The 19,435-nt window shown below is 42.3% G+C and overlaps 1 protein-coding gene across 1 annotated transcript in view; it reads right to left on the bottom strand.

Annotated features, from left to right (window-relative positions):
* Window positions 1–19,435, bottom strand: part of GPR107 (G protein-coupled receptor 107) — a 68,818-nt gene that overhangs the window by 47,914 nt on the left and 1,469 nt on the right. Inside the window, exons 2-7 of the mRNA XM_073314812.1 lie at window positions 16,203–16,307; window positions 6,203–6,328; window positions 4,929–4,979; window positions 4,583–4,669; window positions 2,716–2,782; window positions 2,244–2,319 (exon numbers count right to left, since the gene is read on the bottom strand). Coding sequence (XP_073170913.1) covers window positions 2,244–2,319; window positions 2,716–2,782; window positions 4,583–4,669; window positions 4,929–4,979; window positions 6,203–6,328; window positions 16,203–16,307 — 512 coding nt within the window. The remainder of the gene's footprint in view (window positions 1–2,243; window positions 2,320–2,715; window positions 2,783–4,582; window positions 4,670–4,928; window positions 4,980–6,202; window positions 6,329–16,202; window positions 16,308–19,435) is intronic.

Below are 19,435 nucleotides of genomic sequence, written 5' to 3'. Positions count from 1 at the left end.
ATGCTTTGAATTCCATTCATCAATGTGGTTTGCTGCAGAACTAAAACAGAACTCAAAACACATTGCCAGCTCTGAGTTTAATAAAATACATCTCTAATCCCCAAATAAAACTTTTCATTACAAAAAACAGTTTACTGTTGTAGACTTAGAACTATTAGCCTAAAAATATTTACATTTAATAATTGGGCCACACACAGTGTATGTGCTGTGTATGCAGCAGATACACTCAACTTCATCCTTTTCTCCTGTTTTTGTTTTTTTTTAATTTTCAAATACTTCCTTGTGTTCTGAAACGTATTCTGACAGATTTTTTGTTTTCTTCTTGTTTTACGGTGTCAAATTTTTAAACCTTTCAAGCTGTTAACAGATAAATGTATGTGGTAAGCATGAAATTCATCAGTATACTTCAGAGCTTGCGTGCCTGTTTGTTTATTGTGTGTATTTTCTAGACTAATACATAGCTTTACTTCAAAAGGCAGCTTTGCATATACACACAGACTAATGTATTATCGCAATACATATATCTCATGCAATGTATTATATTTTCCTAATAAAACAAGTTATTTTTATATATTTGAATGATACAAAAGATGAAAATCAGAAAAAAATGAATACTTTTTGTAAAATCCAGGAATTTTGAGTAAAAAAAAAATCTGTTTAAACTGAAAACAAAGGGGCTTACTAATACCCCCACACTGATCAATACACGCACTTTCCACTCCAGCTTGTGTCTGAAAGATCCTCCCCACCCCTTCCCATTGCTAATCCTGAAAACAACTAGTTTCAGTCTTACCTGAGATGCTGTTATGCTTCTTTTGGACTTGTCACCTAGAGACTAGAGTGTTCAGAGCAAATTCAGACACTTTGAATTCAGAAATTTGCACACATGCTGTATTTCCTTCTGTTTTGTGCCTGGCCATTATACTACCCAGTTTTAATCTTGTCTACCTACCAGCTTCCTAGCAGATTTAAAATCCCAAAGGCAAATCTTTGACACCACACACCATCATCATCTGAAGATCAACACAGCATTGGATTTCCCAGACTCATGTACCTCCCAAGGAGTACGAGGACTAAAGAAGTCACTGGCCTAGCCCTCCAGCAGTAATGGAACAGTAAGTGATCATGTGTTATCTACCAGATTAAGGTTGAGATCCTGTCCTCAATCTAAGTTTTTCTAGAGTTAATGGGTAGGCTGTGATGGAACAGCACATGTTCACAATCCCACTTCAATAGACTCTATGAACATTGGCTGGTGATAGAAGCCTCCCAGAAGCCATCAGGAAGTGAAAGTTCAAGACTCGAGCTCCACCAATGACCCTTGGATGTCAGCATGTTGTACCAACACACACGCTGCATTTCTTAATGCAAGACCAAGCAAGCGCACGCACACTCGTGCAGCAGAGCTCTCAATAGATTTGCAGATTTGATTATTTGTATCTATTTAGTGCCAGTATTGTTTTCGCAACTATAAACCTAGTAACCTAAGTACAAACATGAAGAGCAGGCAGTCAATTTTCACCTAAAGCTACACTGGAAATTGTGAAAGTGTTATTGCAAGACAGCCACCTCGAGCCATTTCAAATGAGCCTCGTACATTTCTTCCTAGCCCTTTCTCAGTGACAGGATAACAAACTGTTTACAGGTAATCTCATCAGAGAAGAGATTGTCAGATATTGGCACCCCTGCCGGTAAAGAACCCAGACTCCAGGAAAGGCTGCTGTAGCAGAAGATATCACTGCCACTGTGTTGAGATGAGCAAGAGTCAGAGACTTGAGCCTAAAGGGTGATGTTGAGCCTAGGTGAATTTAGCACATTAAGACAACATTCCAGGTCCTGGCTTAGTAAAACTACACCATGGATAATTCAGAACACAATTTGGCTCCACGAGTTTCAAACACACACATTCAGGTCCAGAACATACACTCATAGAAAACCGCACAGACTGAGGGTTTCCACATGGAATTTCTTTTGAATTCTTCTGTTTGGGGGGAAAGGCGTTGGATAGCCACACATGGCTAGTGTTGTCACACCTCCAGATTATAGACCAGGCTATAGACACAGTGGCCTTCTGCCTCAACACTGGCTCCTCAACAACACTCTGACAGGACTTCTAGCAGACACTTCCTGTGGACCAATCCTGAAAGCAGAGTCCAAAATCGCAAAGAACTTTAAATAATTGAAAACTAAGATACCAAGAAAGTTTCTCACTTCTACACTGGTGTCCATCTGCAAAGTCTTACCAACTACCCCTAGAGTGGTAAGTAGCTGCCGAAGGGATGCCAAACACTGTAGTAGTCAAAGTAGAATCCAGATAATCTGAACCACATAAGTAAAAACAAATACAGCTAGATAGTCGGGAGTCGCAAACCGTTAGTTGTGGAGTCCCAACTCTCTGAACAAAAGCCCTGCAAATCCACGGATATCTATTTTATATCCACAGACCATTTTTGTGGATCGCGGATTGGATGTGGATACAAATTTTGTATCCGTGCTGGGCTCTATCCACAATAGTATGCAAACTGTCACATGACACACCAGCTGGTAATGTTTCTATGCAGGAAGTTACAGATATCCAAAAAGAGATCATGAATAGGTTAAAGTAAGTTTTTTCCCATATGGCTCAAGGAGTCTAGCCATGACAAACTGTTGCACACACTTGGACCAGAAATCCTGGCAGCAGCAGTACAGTGTGACTGGGTTTGGCAGGCTTACCTTGGCTGCTAGGACTTTGGTTGCTCCCCACATACGTGCGCTGAGACTCACGGGTTTGTTCTGAAGTCTTGGTAGCCAACACAATGGCTTGTCAGTCATGAAGAAAATTTTAGGCAACTAGGGAGCAGCTTCTGAAGAGGGCTCTACATTCCCACTAGACAGATGAAAGGGTTCTGTTACACAACAAAGGGAAGTGGAGCATTCACAAGCAGGCTGTTAAGCATATATTGTGTAGAGTAGGATAAGGAGAACAGTCCTCTTTACACACTAGAAAGGATGGCCCTAGATGAGGGAACTGGCTAGCGGCTAAACTAAAACCAGAAAGAAGAACTGAAATTCATTTAAAGACTATTTGGGCTAGAGCAGTGGTTCTCAACTGTGGTCCACCGCTTGTTCAGGGAAAGCCTCTGGCACACCGGGCCGGCTCGTTTACCTGCCACATCCACAGGTTCGGCTGATCGCGGCTCCCACTGGCCACGGTTCGCTGCTCCAGGCCAATAGGGGCTGCAGAAAGTGGCGCGGGCCAAGGGATGTGCTGGCCGCCCTTCCCGCAGCCCCCATTGGCTTGGAGCAGCGAACCATGGCCAGTGGGAGCCGCAATCGGCCGAACCTGTGGACGTGGCCGGCAAACAAACCGGCCCGGAGCGCCAGGGGCTTTCCCTGCACAAGCGGTGGACCAGAGTTGAGAACCACTGGGCTAGAGAATATTCAACTCAATATAGACAGTTCTGAGGGAACTATCCACTAAAATGTATTGAAGACAAATTGTTCACCAAAAGGTTTGAGAGAAAGAGACACTGTCATTTTGAATTACTTCACGTTTTTTAGTCAAGGAAAAGAGAAAAAAGTTTCTAGTAAGCACCCTTTAAGAATAGTAGGCCCTGAATCCCCTTTTTAAAAACCACCATTAGGGGATTTCTGCTCCTCCACTGTTTGGAGTGGACAGGCCCAAGACCATGACCTAACTGCTAGTGCATGAGACAGGAAGTGACCAACACCACAGTGAAAGTGATACTAAAAGGTTGTGTCAAACACACAAAGTGAACCCGAAACAGAGATAATCCCTTCCACTAACTTTTTCAGTTTTAGTAGTCACGTGTGTTACTTGCAACTAGAATAGGTAAAAGTTTTCACTCAGGAATAAGTAATAATATGATTTAAGTTAGTGTCCTTTTAAAGGGTAGGACAATAGCCTGGGAACTTGGGGTTGGGGAAATGGGGAGACCAATATTGCTTACATGGTACAGTGCATTTAATCTCAATGGGCACTACAAACATTGATTAATTAAGCCACAACACTCAGAATTAGGCACATAATTTATTCATCTGTAAAAGGGATAAATTGAGCACAGAGAATTTAAATAACCATGCTTATTCATTAAGCAAGTGACAGAGCTGAGAATGCAACTCAAGAGTCCTGATTCTGTGTCTACATCTCTAGTCATTAAGCAAAACTACTTCCTGCCCAGGACAGAGAAGAGAATTTTAAGTGGTCTTTTGGCAGTGGGACAGAGGTGGATTACCTATTACGTAGTCCTGCCTTGAGCGCAGGGGACTGGATTAGATGATCTCTTGAAGTCCCTTCCAGTCCTACTCTTCTATGATTCTAGATCATGGAGTTCATGATCAATTCCACTTTTATTTATCTACTTTTCTGTGTGTGTGAAACACACGCATGAAGTTTCAGAGCATCCACAGGGACACAAAAGTACATAAACACCACCACAATGGTCCCTCCTAGCCTTGGAATCTATGAATCGTCCCTACTCAAAAAACTTGTACAGATTTTGCTAGACTGAATTATAACCAGGGGGAATAACCTAAAGAAAAAAGGCAGGGCTGAAGGCTCTCTGAGGTTCACTCAGGCATTGTTTCTAAAGTCCAGGCGTAGAAGAACAACAGAAACATACTGCTCCGATTTCTTTTTCAAGATACAGTAACCCAATTCTCCATCCTGATAATGCAAGGGCAAAATGTCACAAGTTACAATATTAGGAAAGCAGGTGTGTAATGAGATCTTGAGCTGAAAAAACTGGGACACTCCCTATTCCCAGGGGGGTGCTCTAGTGTCAAACTACTCCCATCCAGGATATTTTGTGCTAATAGATCATTCTACTCCATTAATTCTTGGAATACTGCAGACAATGAGATCAGTTGTGTGGGGGGTTGATCTGTTTTCTCTGGCAGAGAATATTCAGTCCTTTCAATCTTACCAGCCAAGCGGAGTGTCCATCATACCTTGATCGGTCTAAACCAAATCCCACCTAAGGAAAACACATTAAGAAGTCACTGTCACTCTAATGCAAACTACAGATACTCCAACCCCAAATATCAAGTAGCCACCTAGACAATCAGATATTATACACATCTAACTTAATTAATTTTATAGCAATACCAAAGTATTTGCCAAGTTATATAAATTGATATGGTGATTTTTCAGCCATACCAATTTGAAACTTCATACTTCATCTCTCTCAACTGAAAAAAGGAAAGAAAAGACAAAAAAAAGGATGTTGAGTCAGTGTTTTATAACTTTAAACTAGCCTTCAATTCAGACCAATAGGTTTTAAAGGAGACACACTCACCTACAGCAAGTACTAAACCAAGTGAGCCAACAACTCTTTCAGCTGCCTCAAATAAGTTCTAGAATGATGCTAGTCAGGTTTCAGTCTATTGTGACCTCATTACTCACTGCTTCTCCAGTAAATAGATGTCAACATCATATTTAAAGAAACATAGAAGTCTAATAAAGGCAGAAAAGAATACAGTGTTTTATAACCAGCATTTCACCTTTAACAAAGTTATACCATATTTTGTCCACTGTCATTTTAAAAAATGTGACAGTTCCCTAGATATTAATCTACACGACATACGAGTCACTACAGAATGCAGATGCAGCCACTGTTTCCATTGTGAACCTATCAGCCTAGTGCAGCAAATAATTATGCTTTGTAATGTGCTTGAGAGGAACAGTAACAGTGCAGAGGACCATTACAAAATCCATAGTGGAGGACTGTTTAGGAAGCAGTCTGAGATCACCACTTCCGAACGTAATCATTGCAGAGCAGACAATTTAGAGATTCTCCATAAGGAGAGAGGATGCTACAGTAGCTTACCCAGATCCATGCAAAACAACACTGGAGGCACCTAAACTGCTAGAGAACTGTAACTGCCAGCAGTGAGGAAAAAAGCTAATAGCTGTACAACTTAAGAAGCAACCCCAGCTCAAAGGGTCACAGTATTCAGCTCAAAGAATTTTACAGGAAGCGGGACTATAGGCTTTCACACAGAGCTCGATAAGGCACCAGTAGTCTGACCATTCTCTTTTCCTAAAGAAAGTGTGTCTTTCTCTGCTCCTGTACTGCTGTATATAGTGAGAGATTATTTTATAATAGGATAAGAAGGGCAGGAGCTTCCTTTCTCTCAATACTTGTTACGTTCCATGACTGTTCATGGAAGATCTCAATGAGTATACAAAGTCACTTACTGCTGAGCTGCTCTTGTCATCAAGGCTCCAAGGTCCCTTCATTGAAAGGTTGCTGACACTGACCATCATGAACTCATTCTTGAAGCAGCCAAAGGTGCCAAGGTGAACTGTCTGCCTCACATCATCCTGGAAGAGATTTAACAGACAATTGTTATAATAGTTACAAAGGCAGGTGTCTGCCAATTAAAGAATTGGGCGTGGGGGGGAGAAGAGAGGGAAGACAGTGACATTTAACTTTAGGGAAGTTGTTATTGAAAACAGACTCTGGGTAAACTGCAATGAGCCAAATGTAAGTCAGTTTTGGGCATCCCTCAGAATACAACCAACTGCTTCATGAGAGATGGTCAAATACAACTTCTCAAATCATCTGAATGCCACGATATTTTTCAAATACATTAAAGAATTTCTCTTCAGTATTTCCCTGCTGTATTCATGATAAAGATGTAAATGAAGGCTATTGTCTTGGCTCCACTGCCTAGTGTAATATCGCAACACAAAATAAAGTTGTAGGGGGATCAAGACAGTCAGTCACTGTTTCAATACTGGTTGCTTTTCTAGAAAGCAGCTGTTGTGGCGAACTAGAAAGGACTTAGCTGATTCAAATACATTTCCCTGGCCCAAGCCCAGCTCTCATTTGGGTGTGTTATAAATACCACATTATACTGTGATCCTGTCAAATCTCACATGTTAAGCAAGGTCAAGCTGGATCAATGCTTAGATGATCCGACAAAAATCTAAGGTGCTGGAGGAGTGGAGTAGGTAGTTCAATAGGTGGCCATTTTCCCTTCTAGAACTCAGTGAAGGCCTCATCTTATAGCTAATGAGAATACCATCTTTGCGGTGAGACAAAATGAGACACTTGGTATCTGTGGCCATGAAGATTTCCATTGCACTTCAAGAACATTTGTATTAATTCCACCAATAGCATAGTTCCACCTCAAGTAATTACATTCTGTGTACACAAAACCCCCTTGGAATTTTAGCTGTGGTGTTCTCCACCTCCTGACTTAAATGACAAGAGTAACTGTTTCAGCAGTGGAGGAAGTGATCCCCTTTTCCCCTTGCTGATTTAACGAAGGTAAGAAGGCTTAATCAGGTAAGGCTTTTAAAGCACACCATGATATTCAGATGAAAGGCAATTAACATTAAAGTGTTATGCTCAGGGATGCCACAGCATGGAGTACGAAGGTCAGAACCCTACTATTTTGCATTGGTACACCTAGAATTCTGCATCGTCTGGGGCATCTCCCTCCTTGAAAAATCAACAACTGGAGGGCAGTCAGAGCAGAGAAACAAGAACTAAGACTAATTTAAGAGGAAAATTTGAAGCATGTATTGTTTGTCCAATTTTTAAATAAGAAATTGACAGGTGTATGAAGGGCATGAGGATTAAAGATGAAGATATTCGCCTCCACCCCCAGGAATAATGGGTTGAAAAGGAGCAAAGAAAAAATGTAGGCTGAATTCCATCAGTTTAATAGCAAAGGTGTATTAGATAGTAGAATACTCCTGAAACCCTCATTGCTCAGGCAAACTAAAGCTAGCCTGGACAAGGCATTGGAGAACTGAGCAGGGGATCCACAAAGCACACTAACCGGTTCTCTTCTCTGACCCCATCTCTGATTTCTATTAAACTTGTTTGAGATCCCAATTTAAAATACTCCCTTATGCATAATTATCACATACATATATGCACACTAGTTCTAATAAGAGGTAACCCCATTATTAGGCTAACTTTGTGAACAACAAGATGGTCCCCTTCAGTCCTCTGAAGGAAAGATACTAATGGCACATTTTCACAGTTCATTCTTTGTTTAACAGATTATTTTAGTGTGTTTTCTCTTTGGCTTCTGGGTCATACTTGTGCACTTTAAACAAGAATCTATCTGGTTCATCTGCTACTACTCTCCACATAATGATTATTAATCCAAAACAGGAAACCTATACTGTTTAGATAATATACAGCCAGATATGGTTTACCCACGCTTGGTATAAGCACCAGTCTGGATAAGGGGGGAATGAGTGTGGAGAAGAGACAGGACACTTCAATGATATCTAATCTTCTATCTTGTACAGAGTGTGTATAGTTTAACTTGCAAACAGAATCACTTGCTTGTAGCCCAAGAATGAATGATGTTTGGAAAATAAATTTAACTTAAACTATACTTAATCAGCAATGTTTCATTAACATGCATACCCCCTCACAAAAAGATGGTCAAAAAAGTTTAATACATTACAGCCAAAATATTTTTGCTCTGACTTTTATCCAGCTTTAAATAATTGCACAGTTTATAGATCCATGAGACAGATTTTCATCTTTTGAAGAGACGGCACATTTGGTCATTAATTTCTAATAAGAAAAACTACAAGCTTGGAGAGCACCCATGAACATACCAGATCAGCAGTTTAAAGATTATAAGTTGTTAATACTTATCTTGCCTCCCACTAGTAAGATTCTTAAGACTCAAACAAATTTTGCTTTCATTTCAAAAGTGGGGTTGCAGAAGTATAAACAAGAGCAGAATTTGGTCCTTATATCTGCAATAAAAGAGGCGACTTGTACGTTGCAGACTGTTTAATTCCAGACAAAATAAGAAGTTATGTTGACCTGTGACAAGGGATATGGACAACTGAGGTATCACCAAACATACATAATTGTAACTCATACATGAAGTACTTGCAGAAAAACTGTAAAATGGATTTTGGAAGGTTATCCCACATGAGTAATGGAAATCTGAGATTGTTTAGAGAAAGTCTCCAATATAATAATAATTTATTAAAATGTTAGCATCTTAAAACTAATTAAACAGGAAGCTACTAACCAGACAACATGATGTAAAACAGAACAGAATATTATCTCCCTTGGGAGTTAGTAAATTGAAGAGTTGCTGTAAGGTAAGATATATTTGTTCATTTAACGACTATTTAAGAAACTCTTAATACAACAATATAGAATTTTTGTACAATTTTGTTAGCAGGAAAGCTTCCAGTGATTTCAGAGGGGAGACCAATTATTTTAGCCTTACTCTTCATCAAAGTTGATCACTTGCTGACAAATATATAGATGGGACCTTTACAACAGGTTTTTCCATACCATGAAACAATTTGAACAAATTTAAGGTCCCAGTGTTGTGCCAGACACCTAAAAAACAGTTTTAAGGACTTGTCAAAAGCTAGTGGATTTTTGTCATGTTAAAAAAAATAAATTAAAAAAGTGATGCCTTGTCCACACAGGGCAATACCACTGTACAAGCTGAAGTAGTTTAAAAGCTAATAATGAAAAGTGTTTCATAGTACAGGAAGATCAGAAGTGCAGATAAGGCCTGAGGGGAGCTCCATGAAGACATCACCATCTTTTTAATTAAAGGAAATGCTGAAAGTTATTCTGGGACAGCTCTGAAAATTCTTTCCATGCGTGTATTGTTGTTGTTTTAAGTTCAGACTCCCCCCCCCCCCCCCCGCCAAGTTTCTAACCTTCTCTGAAACATTCTGCACAAAATATTAAAATTGCAGACAGCATGCACTCCCAAGGAGAGAGTTTCCCCAAGTGAATCTTACTTGTATGGACTACCCTTTAAATGGCAAAACATTTCTTTGTATCTTCAAAGAGAAAAGATACTTCATAAATAAACTTATAAAAATGACCCTCATACTGAAGGATGAGAAACAAAATAATCTCTCTCTAAAAGCAAACAAAAAAGTTATAAACAGAAGGAACACTCTTTGCTCCAGTGTGTTAACTATTGTGACATCACAAGTATGTGGGTTCTTTTCACCAACTCTGCTGTCAGCAGTTTGTTTCAGGAAGCGTAATGTTAAATATTCACTCACGAGGTGTGGCCTTTAATTTGGCAAACAGATCTGGTGTAGTTAGTTACAAGTGAAGAGCCAGTAGCAGAAACATTTTACAAGGGATTTCTTGTGATACAGTTAACGTATGAGCTAGGTGTTTGATTAAAAGTTGGAAGCCACAATGTAAAAGTGGAGATGCTGCACTTCCAGCATGCATTTTGTCAAATCCCTATATAAACACTGTAAGCTTGATTTTTAAGCACCTTTCTTTTCCTTCAATGGGAAGTCATTGTCAGTTCTCACAACATTCCTGTGAGGTTATATCAGTATTCCATTTTACTGTTCGGGAAACAGGCAGAGAGGATAAGTGACTTACCCAGAGACAGTGAGTCAGTGCCTAGGTAAGAACTGTTTTCAGAGTAGCAGCCGTGTTAGTCTGTATCTACAAAAAGAACAGGAGGACTTGTGGCACCTTAGCGACTAACAAATTTATTTGAACATAAGCTTTCGTGGGCTACAGCTCACTTTATCGGGCTGTAGCCCACAAAACCTTATGCTCAAATAAATATGTTAGTCTCTAAGGTGCCACAAGTACTCCTGTTCTTTTTTAGGTAAGAACTATAACTCTTAACATCAGCCTCCCACAAAGCCTGCTGCCTTAAAATAATAGTTTTCAGAGTAGCAGCCGTTAAATCTCCCCACTGTATTTTCTATTGAATGCACCCGATGAAGTGAGCTGTAGCTCACTAAAGCTTATGCTCAAATAAATGTGTTAGTCTCTAAGGTGCCACAAGTACTCCTTTTTAAAAAATAATAGTGTAATTGATAGCATGGGGATTGGCTTTGGAGTGATTCACTCCCTCCAGCCCCCCTTTAAATATAAGAACATTCTTACTGCTGCAAATACTTTAAGGGTGATTAGTGTGCATTTAACTAAGAATTTCCTATCTTTTGGGTTGTAAACTCTCACTCTTAGTTTTAATTAGTTTTCCCTGTTCTAAAGATCACATGATGCCTGTGTAATAACACAAAATTTGAAATAAGCTCATTTGTGTTATAGAAGCAAATACTTTATTTTCATTGCACTACTGAGGACATAATGCCATATCACCCAGCATTTTGAGATGCTGGGCTTGGAATGAGATGAGGGGGCACAGCCAACAGCTATTAGGATAACTACTGGCCAGGGGTCAGTTTGAAAGTCTGGGAAGTGAGGAAGAGAACAACAGACTAGTATCCAGAAGAAACTGGTCTAGTGCTTGGTTGCTGCTCACAGCTTTCTGAAGACAGGAGTCTTCTGGATTTACGGCTTTCAGACGGGTAGTACAACTAACCAGTGTCTTGTCAGTTTAACTCTACTGCTGCTTGAGAAGCCTGTGAGCATGAACACAGGCAACAATGCTCAGGAAGGCAATAATGCAATTGCTTAAAATGCTAAACATTTGTAAGAAACTTTTAAAAATTCAAGTTCAAGCCCTGCAGAAAATTATGACTTAGTTTCCTTTTATCACTAAGGAAAGCTTCCCACTTGCCAAGGGCCAGTGAATTTTTCAAGCCTTCATGTAAGAGATTTGTTATGGTTACTGATAGATGGCCCTTCAATAGTTGCATTTTGGATAACACAACATTCAGGTATTTGCGTACTAAAAGAACTTCAGCAGGCATGCCACAAGGTGAGGGAGGCCAATAACAAATCTGGAGCCACCCTCAGTGATCTGTTGCTTCTACAACAAACTGCAAGCCATACTTGACGTGGACAGCACCCTGCATTCTACTGTGGACACTCTGCAGGAGCCTCATGCCAAAACCCCTGCAGTGCACAGCAAGGAGGAGAAATCCCCTCTCTCAGGAGCAGACGCAGACCATGCAGCGAGTCAGGAGCTGTTTGAAACTCCACTGGAGTCAAACCATTCCTGCCAGGTGAGCACAGATGAGCCCACTGATGAAGGGAAAGGGAGCATGGGTAAGTGCGTACATGCATTATTCCTTATAAGCATTTCTTACCTTTTTGTTGCCCGAAGCCTCCTTTCCCTACTCCCATTTAAAAAAAAATGGCTCCACAAGTTAAGAGAACAAAGACATTGATTTTTGATTGCTCATGATACTTGCACAATGTTAGCAAATAAATTTAAAAAGAATAGTATTGTAGTCCAAATTACACAATCCCCCATCACATCAGCGTCCTGTGCTTGGATAGGGGCAAAAGGCAGAGGTAGAGGGAGTGTCTGCTTTTCCATTTTTTGGCATGGTGGGTGAGGCAGGCAGAATCATGCAGAGTATATTGTTTATCAGAGTGGAGATGTCCTTTTTATCGTCTTGTGCAATCTTGATCAGAGTTTCACACAGATACTGTGCAGCCTCTCCCAAACATTTCTAGGGATGGCAGTCTCAACAACAGGAGACTCTCTCACACTGCTCTGCGACGAGTCTCACGCCACTCTGCAATGAGTTCCACTGGCATCATAGCTATGAACTGGCTAGAAGCTTACAGGCCCAGTTGGCTTCAGGATGGTAGTAACAGACAGGTTCTCTGTGCCTTTGTCACCCTCAGGAGTGAGATAACAGCCAAAAACCACCACTGCCTGTGAAAACATTGGCAATATTCACTGCATTTTCCCTATACTCATGCCCAGGGGCACCCAGGTTTTTAAACCTTTCATGCAACAGACCCCCACCACCATATCCCACTCGACAGGCTGTATTCACCCTGGCTTGAGCTGCAGGGCGGTGCTCCAAAGCTAAACTGGCAATTAGCATTTCTTATTAAAAAGGTATTTATGAGTTTTTCTCTGTGGTGACTGTAAGTCTGTTTTAATCAGCAGCCTCTGGCATGGTGGCCTTGAGAGTTGTCCCCTCCACACTCTGCTCAGGTGAAGAAAGAAGCAGAGCAGGGAGGATATATTCTGTGAAAAGAAAAGGAGTACTTGTGGCACCTTAGAGACTAACAAATTATCTGAGCATAAGCTTTCGTGAGCTACAGCTCACTTCATCGGATGCATACTGTGGAAAATACAGAAGATATTTTTAGTACACACAGACCATGAAAAAATGGGTGTTTATCACTACAAAAGGTTTTCTCTCCCCCCACCCCACTCTCCTGTTGGTAATAACTTATCTAAAGTGATCACTATTTGTGCTGGAAATGGCCCACCTTGATTATCGTGAGCTGTAGCTCACGAAAGCTTATGCTCAAATAAATTGGTTAGTCTCTAAGGTGCCACAAGTACTCCTTTTCTTTTTGCAAATACAGATTAACACGGCTGTTACTCTGAAACCTATATTCTGTGAGATCATCCAGTCCTCTACAGCTGCTGACCATGAAAACAGGGCTTGGAGGAGCCAAGGATTCAAGGCCATGGAGAAGGACCAAGTCTGGACAGAACAGCTGCCGCAGAAGAGGCACAGGGACCAAGAGATACATCAGAAAGTGCAATGGGACATCATGGTTTGCTCAGGCAATAGACTCAGATGTTGCTGCATGCCCAAAAACCCTGGACGCAGCAGCCTTTCCAATCCATGGAAATCTTCACAGTCACTGCTCCCTATTCCCCCAGCGATAACAAGCAGAATGGTGTGAACCTTTACCTCTGCCCATTCCATGCCATGGAAAATAAAGAACCACAGCTACACCCACACTCATCTGTGAAAACCATAGGATCGGTCACAATACACTACGTTTTGTAACGGGACTGAAACCCTCAGATAGGTTTTTAAAAACCATTTTTTAAAAAAAAAAACCTTGGGTCTTCAAGTATAGGTCACCCTCTTACAGTGTTGCTAAAGTGTTTTTACTTGCTTCTCCACTGTCAATGACGTTCTCAATTCTAGTGTCCTTCCGTTAGAGGTCTAGGGAACACTCAGTACACAGATCCAGGAACGTGGCCTTTCACATCCAAAAGTTCAACAGCCACTGTCATCCCAAACCTCCATTATGATGCAATCCCACCAAGCAATGCTTGTATCTTGGGCCCAACAGTCATGATTCACCACGTGGAGCTGTTTTGTGAATGCCAGCAGCAATCTGGAATTTTTATTTGCTGTGTCCATCAACATCTACTCATTGCTGAACATCTCTTCGTCCGCCTCACACTTTAAAATGCTTTAAAAATGGCCCCTATAGTATGGTGAAAGTATCACTGTGGAAACTTGATCCCTAGTTCTCAGAAATCCTTGGGCAAATTGCTGGTATCCCACAAAGCACTGTCAAATATCCCACTAGGTATTGCACTAGAAGCGGCATGGGGCACAGACTGCCTACCCATGAGTGCACCACTTTTTCCACCTGTGCAGACACTCACAGTGAACATGCACAGCGCCCAAGCGATAGTCAAACATTGGCAGCTGTACGCCAATGTAACTTATCTTGACTGAACTTTGTAGCATAGATGTGGCCTGCACACAAATAACTATAGTGCTGAGACCTAGTCCTCTCCTACTAGCATGCACTCTCCACACCTCAAGTAAAGTTCTGCAGCCTTCCCCAACCTAACTAGAAGCAGTGAGTAGGGCAAGGCTTGCTGCCAATACCACTTACTTTGGCATGTTCTGGGGCTTCCCACTAACAAAAAAAGAGAATGCAACTTATAGCATTTTAAGGTGCAAATAGTTCCTTTCATTCTGATGATTCCTAGAGCACTTTACAAAGTATACAGAACCAGTGAGGAGCAGTCATCTCTAGGGTGGAGGGCAACCACAATCTAGACCATAGTGGCAAGTGAGGAAGTTTTGATCAAAAAATGCTAGAAGCAAGCCTCTTCTCCTTTGAGAAGAATCACTGGATACAATATCCACACTGCTCAGATGTCAGAGTAGCAGTCCTGTTAGTCTGTATTCGCAAAAAGAAAAGGAGTACTTGTGGCACCTTAGAGACTAACAAATTATCTGAGCATAAGCTTTCATGAGCTACAGCTCACTTCATCGGATGCTCAGATGGGTTGTTAGTCTTTGCATCTTTCATGCAAGTCCTTAAAATAAAGATGCAAAGACTAACAACCCATCTGAGCATCCGATGAAGTGAGCTGTAGCTCATGAAAGCTTATGCTCAGATAATTTGTTAGTCTCTAAGGTGCCACAAGTACTCCTTTTCTTTTTGCGAATACAGACTAAGACTGTTGCTACTCTGAAACCTGTCGTTAAGTAAACAGTGGATCATAAGGCTTATATGCATTTTCTACTTTATGGTTTCATAGACAAGGAGGCATTGCTGGACACCAGCAAGGAGAAGACAGTGAAAATATCAAGGATCCAGCAGCAGAAAAGTAGCAACACAAGTTGATCAATCATAAAACAAGAAGATTCAGCTAAACTTACTAAAAGTTCTATAGACTTTCCATAGTCTTTGTTTTTAAGAGACTTGTAGTATAATAAAACTTATCAATATAGCATCCAAAAATATGCTAGACGCTTTAGAGCAGGGGTTCTCAAACTTCATTGCACCCAGACCCACTTCTGACAACAAAAAGTACCAGAGGAGTAGCTGTGTTAGTCTGTATTCACAAAAACAAGGAGGAGTCTGGTGGCACCTTAAAGACTAACAGATTTATTTGGGCATAAGCTCTGGTGAGTAAAAAACCCACTTCTTCAGATGGATGGAGTGAAAATTACAGATGCAGGCATAAATATATTGGTATATGAAGAAAAGGGAGTTACCTTAAAAGTGGAGATCCAGGGTTGACAAGGCCAATTCAGTCAGGGTGGACGTGGTCCACTCCCAGTAACTGACGACCCCAGTGAGGGGGGACAGAAGCCTGAGCCCCCCAAACCCCATTGCCCTGGGAGGGAGAGAGGGGGCAAAGCCCCAGGGCTTCAGCACTAGGTAGGGGGACTGTTACCCAAACCCCGCTACCCTTAGGCTTCAGCCTTGGGCGGTGGGGCTCGGGCTTCGGCCCCATACCTCAGCAAGTCTAAGCCAGCCCTGGCGACCCCATTATAATGGGGTCCCGACCCACACTTTGAGAAGAGCTGCTTTAGAGGCGTGCAGGGCAGCTTTGGAGGGAAGCCAACGCGCCAGCCGGGGGGGGGGGTTGAACAGGGGGCCCAGGCCGGCGGGGGCCCAAGAGGAAAACAGGGAAAGAGCCCAGAAGAAGGGGCCGGACCCAGAGAAAGGGGGGACGAGGGCTGGGCCCACACAGAGACGACAGCGCCCCGGGGAGCCAGCGGGGAAGAGGGCCGGGGCTGAGCGCGCCCAGCCCCCCCGCCCAGATCTTACCTGCAGGCCGAGGCGATGCACGCGGCTCGCTCCCAGCCACAGCAGCGCCCCAGGGCCAGCGCCTTCCCCACCGCACAGCCGCGGCCCCGGGCGGCCATCTTCGGCCTGGCGTCACTTCCGGCCCCGGGGTCAAAAGGGGAGGTCATGGGCTTGGGGGTGGCCGTGCTGAGGTCAAAGAGGGGAGCCGGCGGCTGGGGAGGAGAGAGCGAAGGGGGGTGGGGGAGTGAGTTGGGGGACCGGGGAGCGGTTGGGCGCGGGGCGTGAACGAGGGGGTGGGCGGTGAACGACGAGGCGGGGGAGGGGGTCTGGGGGATGAACGCGGGGGCGGGGGAGTGGGGGTGAACGCGGGGGAGTGAGGCTGAGGGGGGTTGGGGGTGAACGCGGGGGCGGGGGAGTGGGGCTGAGGGGGGTGAACGGGGGGCGGGGGAGTGAGGCTGAGGGGGGTTGGGGGGTGAGGCTGAGGGAGGCTGGGGGGGTGAACGTGGGGGCGGGGGAGTGGGGCTGAGGGGGGTGAACGGGGGGCGGGGGAGTGAGGCTAAGAGGGGTTGGGGGTGAGGCTGGGGGGGTGAACGAGGGGGCGGGGGAGTGATGTTGGGGGGGCCTGGGGAGTGCGGTTGAAAGACTTGAATGGACAGATGTATAGAGGGTGGAAAGCCTGAACGTGGGAGTGAGGTGGAGAGAAAGCTGGGAAACTACGCTAGGAGGGAGGGACTGCCAGAAAAAGGGGAGTTTTTTCCTCTCTCAAACCGTTACTGTACTGTTCCTACGTTAATAATTTCCCACCTGGGGGGACATTCCTGCCCACTTCTCAATGTATTTCAACGAGGGTTGAATGATCTGATGCTGACTTCAGTGTGGCATGGTGTTTGCCTCTGTCAGAAGCTTTCAGGACCTTTGTGTGGTGTCTACTCTGTTTCCTCTAGGAATTTAACACCAAACCTCTTGGCTTTTCACACTTCATTTACTAAGGATTTCTGCTCTTACTTTTATTTTTTTAAATACACAGTCCCTACTCCTCCCCCCCTTAGGATTGGGCATTTGACCAGTCCAAAAATAATTGGTCAATTGACTGGTCAAGCATTGGTCAAATGTCAAAAACTGTCAGTGTTTTAAAGCATTATGTTGTTTAAAAAGTAGGATTTTATGATCTTCAATAGGCTTAACCTTCAGATACTTATTCCCAGTTATAATCTCAGATACATGCAAAACACTATGAAATTAAATTCTAAAAAATGAAAGAATGGCACCACACTACAGTTTGTTTTTTTTTAAAAAAAGGCTGGTGCCTACATCAGGACATTCTTGCTGGTGTATTTGACTGGTCTAACAGGTGATCAGTTGACAAGGCAGTTGACATTGGACTGGTTAATTGATCATCTTGCTAAGCCTAACCTCTTTGCAGCTGGACTGATACTGCAGATGGTTTTAGGTCTAGAGACAAAAAAACTCACAGTATTGCACAGTCTACTGCGCTTGAAGACGCTAAAAGATTAGAACCCAATAAAGATGCCAGAAAAAAGAATCCCTCTTTGTTCAAGAATTGGTGTTAGTGTAACTCTGATCTCAGATGATGTTCGTATCTCTCTTTAGACTTTACGTATCAAACACCTGAAGTAAAGTATATAATTTTTGTTTTGTTTTTAAACTTTTAACCTAGTTGTGAGTTCTGCATATTTTTTTAGGTGCCTCACTATGAGGATTGATTACAAGAGAGGCTTGACATTTAGGCAGTAAGTATTAAAGCGACACTGTCACTTGAAAATCACTTTTCTGTCTGATCAGTTCGTATCTCTCAGAGTTATAGGTGACACCTAGGATGATTGTCAGTTAATAGGATTAAAGATATAAATTACTTTCTCTGCTTTCAGTTTTAATTTGTGCATTTGTTATTACTTTTTGTATAGTTAGTTTCACTGTTTCTCCCTCTATAGGAAGATTCTGTAGCCTATACAGAGCTCATTGCAAGGCTAGAAATTTAGTAGGTTTACAGGAGGTCAGACTAGATGATCAAAATGGTTTCTTCTGGCTTTGGAATCTGTGTTTTGCATTTTTTTAAATTAGTCATTGGGAATAAGTATCTCTCTAAAGCTAAACCTGAAAAGACTATTATATGCAACAAAAAGGGAGAAGGAAAAACACCTTGGGTTATTTTTAAAGGAATTTTAAAATTGCTCCTTCAGGAATTGATTTTTTAAAAATTCCTTTAAAATAATACATAAGGGTTTTTCTGCTCCTTTGTTAAGGAGTTTTGGTTTTTTTATAATCTGTTTTAAATTGAAAGTGACTACAAACAACATGAAACTAACTTCACTGATTTTCGTTTTCCAAATGGAAAATAATACAAAGAGCATCAGTAGTGAGAATCAAATCGAATGTTTACCTTTTTCACTAGTAATAATCTAAAGCATTGCTAGTAATACTGGTAAAAATAGTTTACAGCAATTATTTTAAAATGTAGAGGGACTCTTTAAAGAATCAAGTTAGGTGTTGTAGTGCCAGCTCTGAAGAGCTGGAGTCTGTTGTCCACACAACCTGTACAAGGCAGCAGCTGAGCAAGTTTTCCCGTACTGACCCTGAGGAACAATCTCTGGGGAGGGGAGTAGTGGCTGGGGAGGGATGAATATAGGAAAAAAAATACAGGTTTCAGAGTAACAGCGGTGTTAGTCTGTCTTCGCAAAAAGAAAAGGAGGACTTGTGGCACCGTAGAGACTAACCAATTTATTTGAGCGTGAGCTTTCGTGAGCTACAGCTCACTTCATCGGATGCATGCCGTGGAAAGTTTAGAAGATCTTATTATATACACACAAAGCATGAAAAAATACCTCCTCCCACCGCACTCTCCTGCTGGTAATAGCTTATCTAAAGTGACCACTCTCCTTACAATGTGTATGATGGTAGCCTATTTCCCCTTGTTTTTTCCTACCTCCCCCCCCCACACACACACACAGACGTTCTTGTTAAACCCTGGATTTGTGCTGGAAATGGCCCACCTTGATTATCATACACAATGTAAGGAGAGTGGTCACTTTGGATAAGCTATTACCAGCAGGAGAGTGAGTTTGTGGGGGGGTGAGAGAACCTGGATTTGTGCTGGAAATGGCCCAACTTGATTATCATACACATTGTAAGGAGAGTGATCACTTTAGATAAGCTATTACCAGCAGGAGAGTGGGGTAGGAGGAGTATTTTTTCATGATTTGTGTGTATATAATAAGATCTAAACTTTCCACAGT

The sequence above is a fragment of the Lepidochelys kempii genome, chromosome 16, assembly GCF_965140265.1.
Source record: "Lepidochelys kempii isolate rLepKem1 chromosome 16, rLepKem1.hap2, whole genome shotgun sequence".
NCBI lineage: Eukaryota > Metazoa > Chordata > Testudines > Cheloniidae > Lepidochelys > Lepidochelys kempii.
Note: the sequence above shows the minus strand (reverse complement) of the source record. Positions and strands in the feature narration are given on the sequence as shown.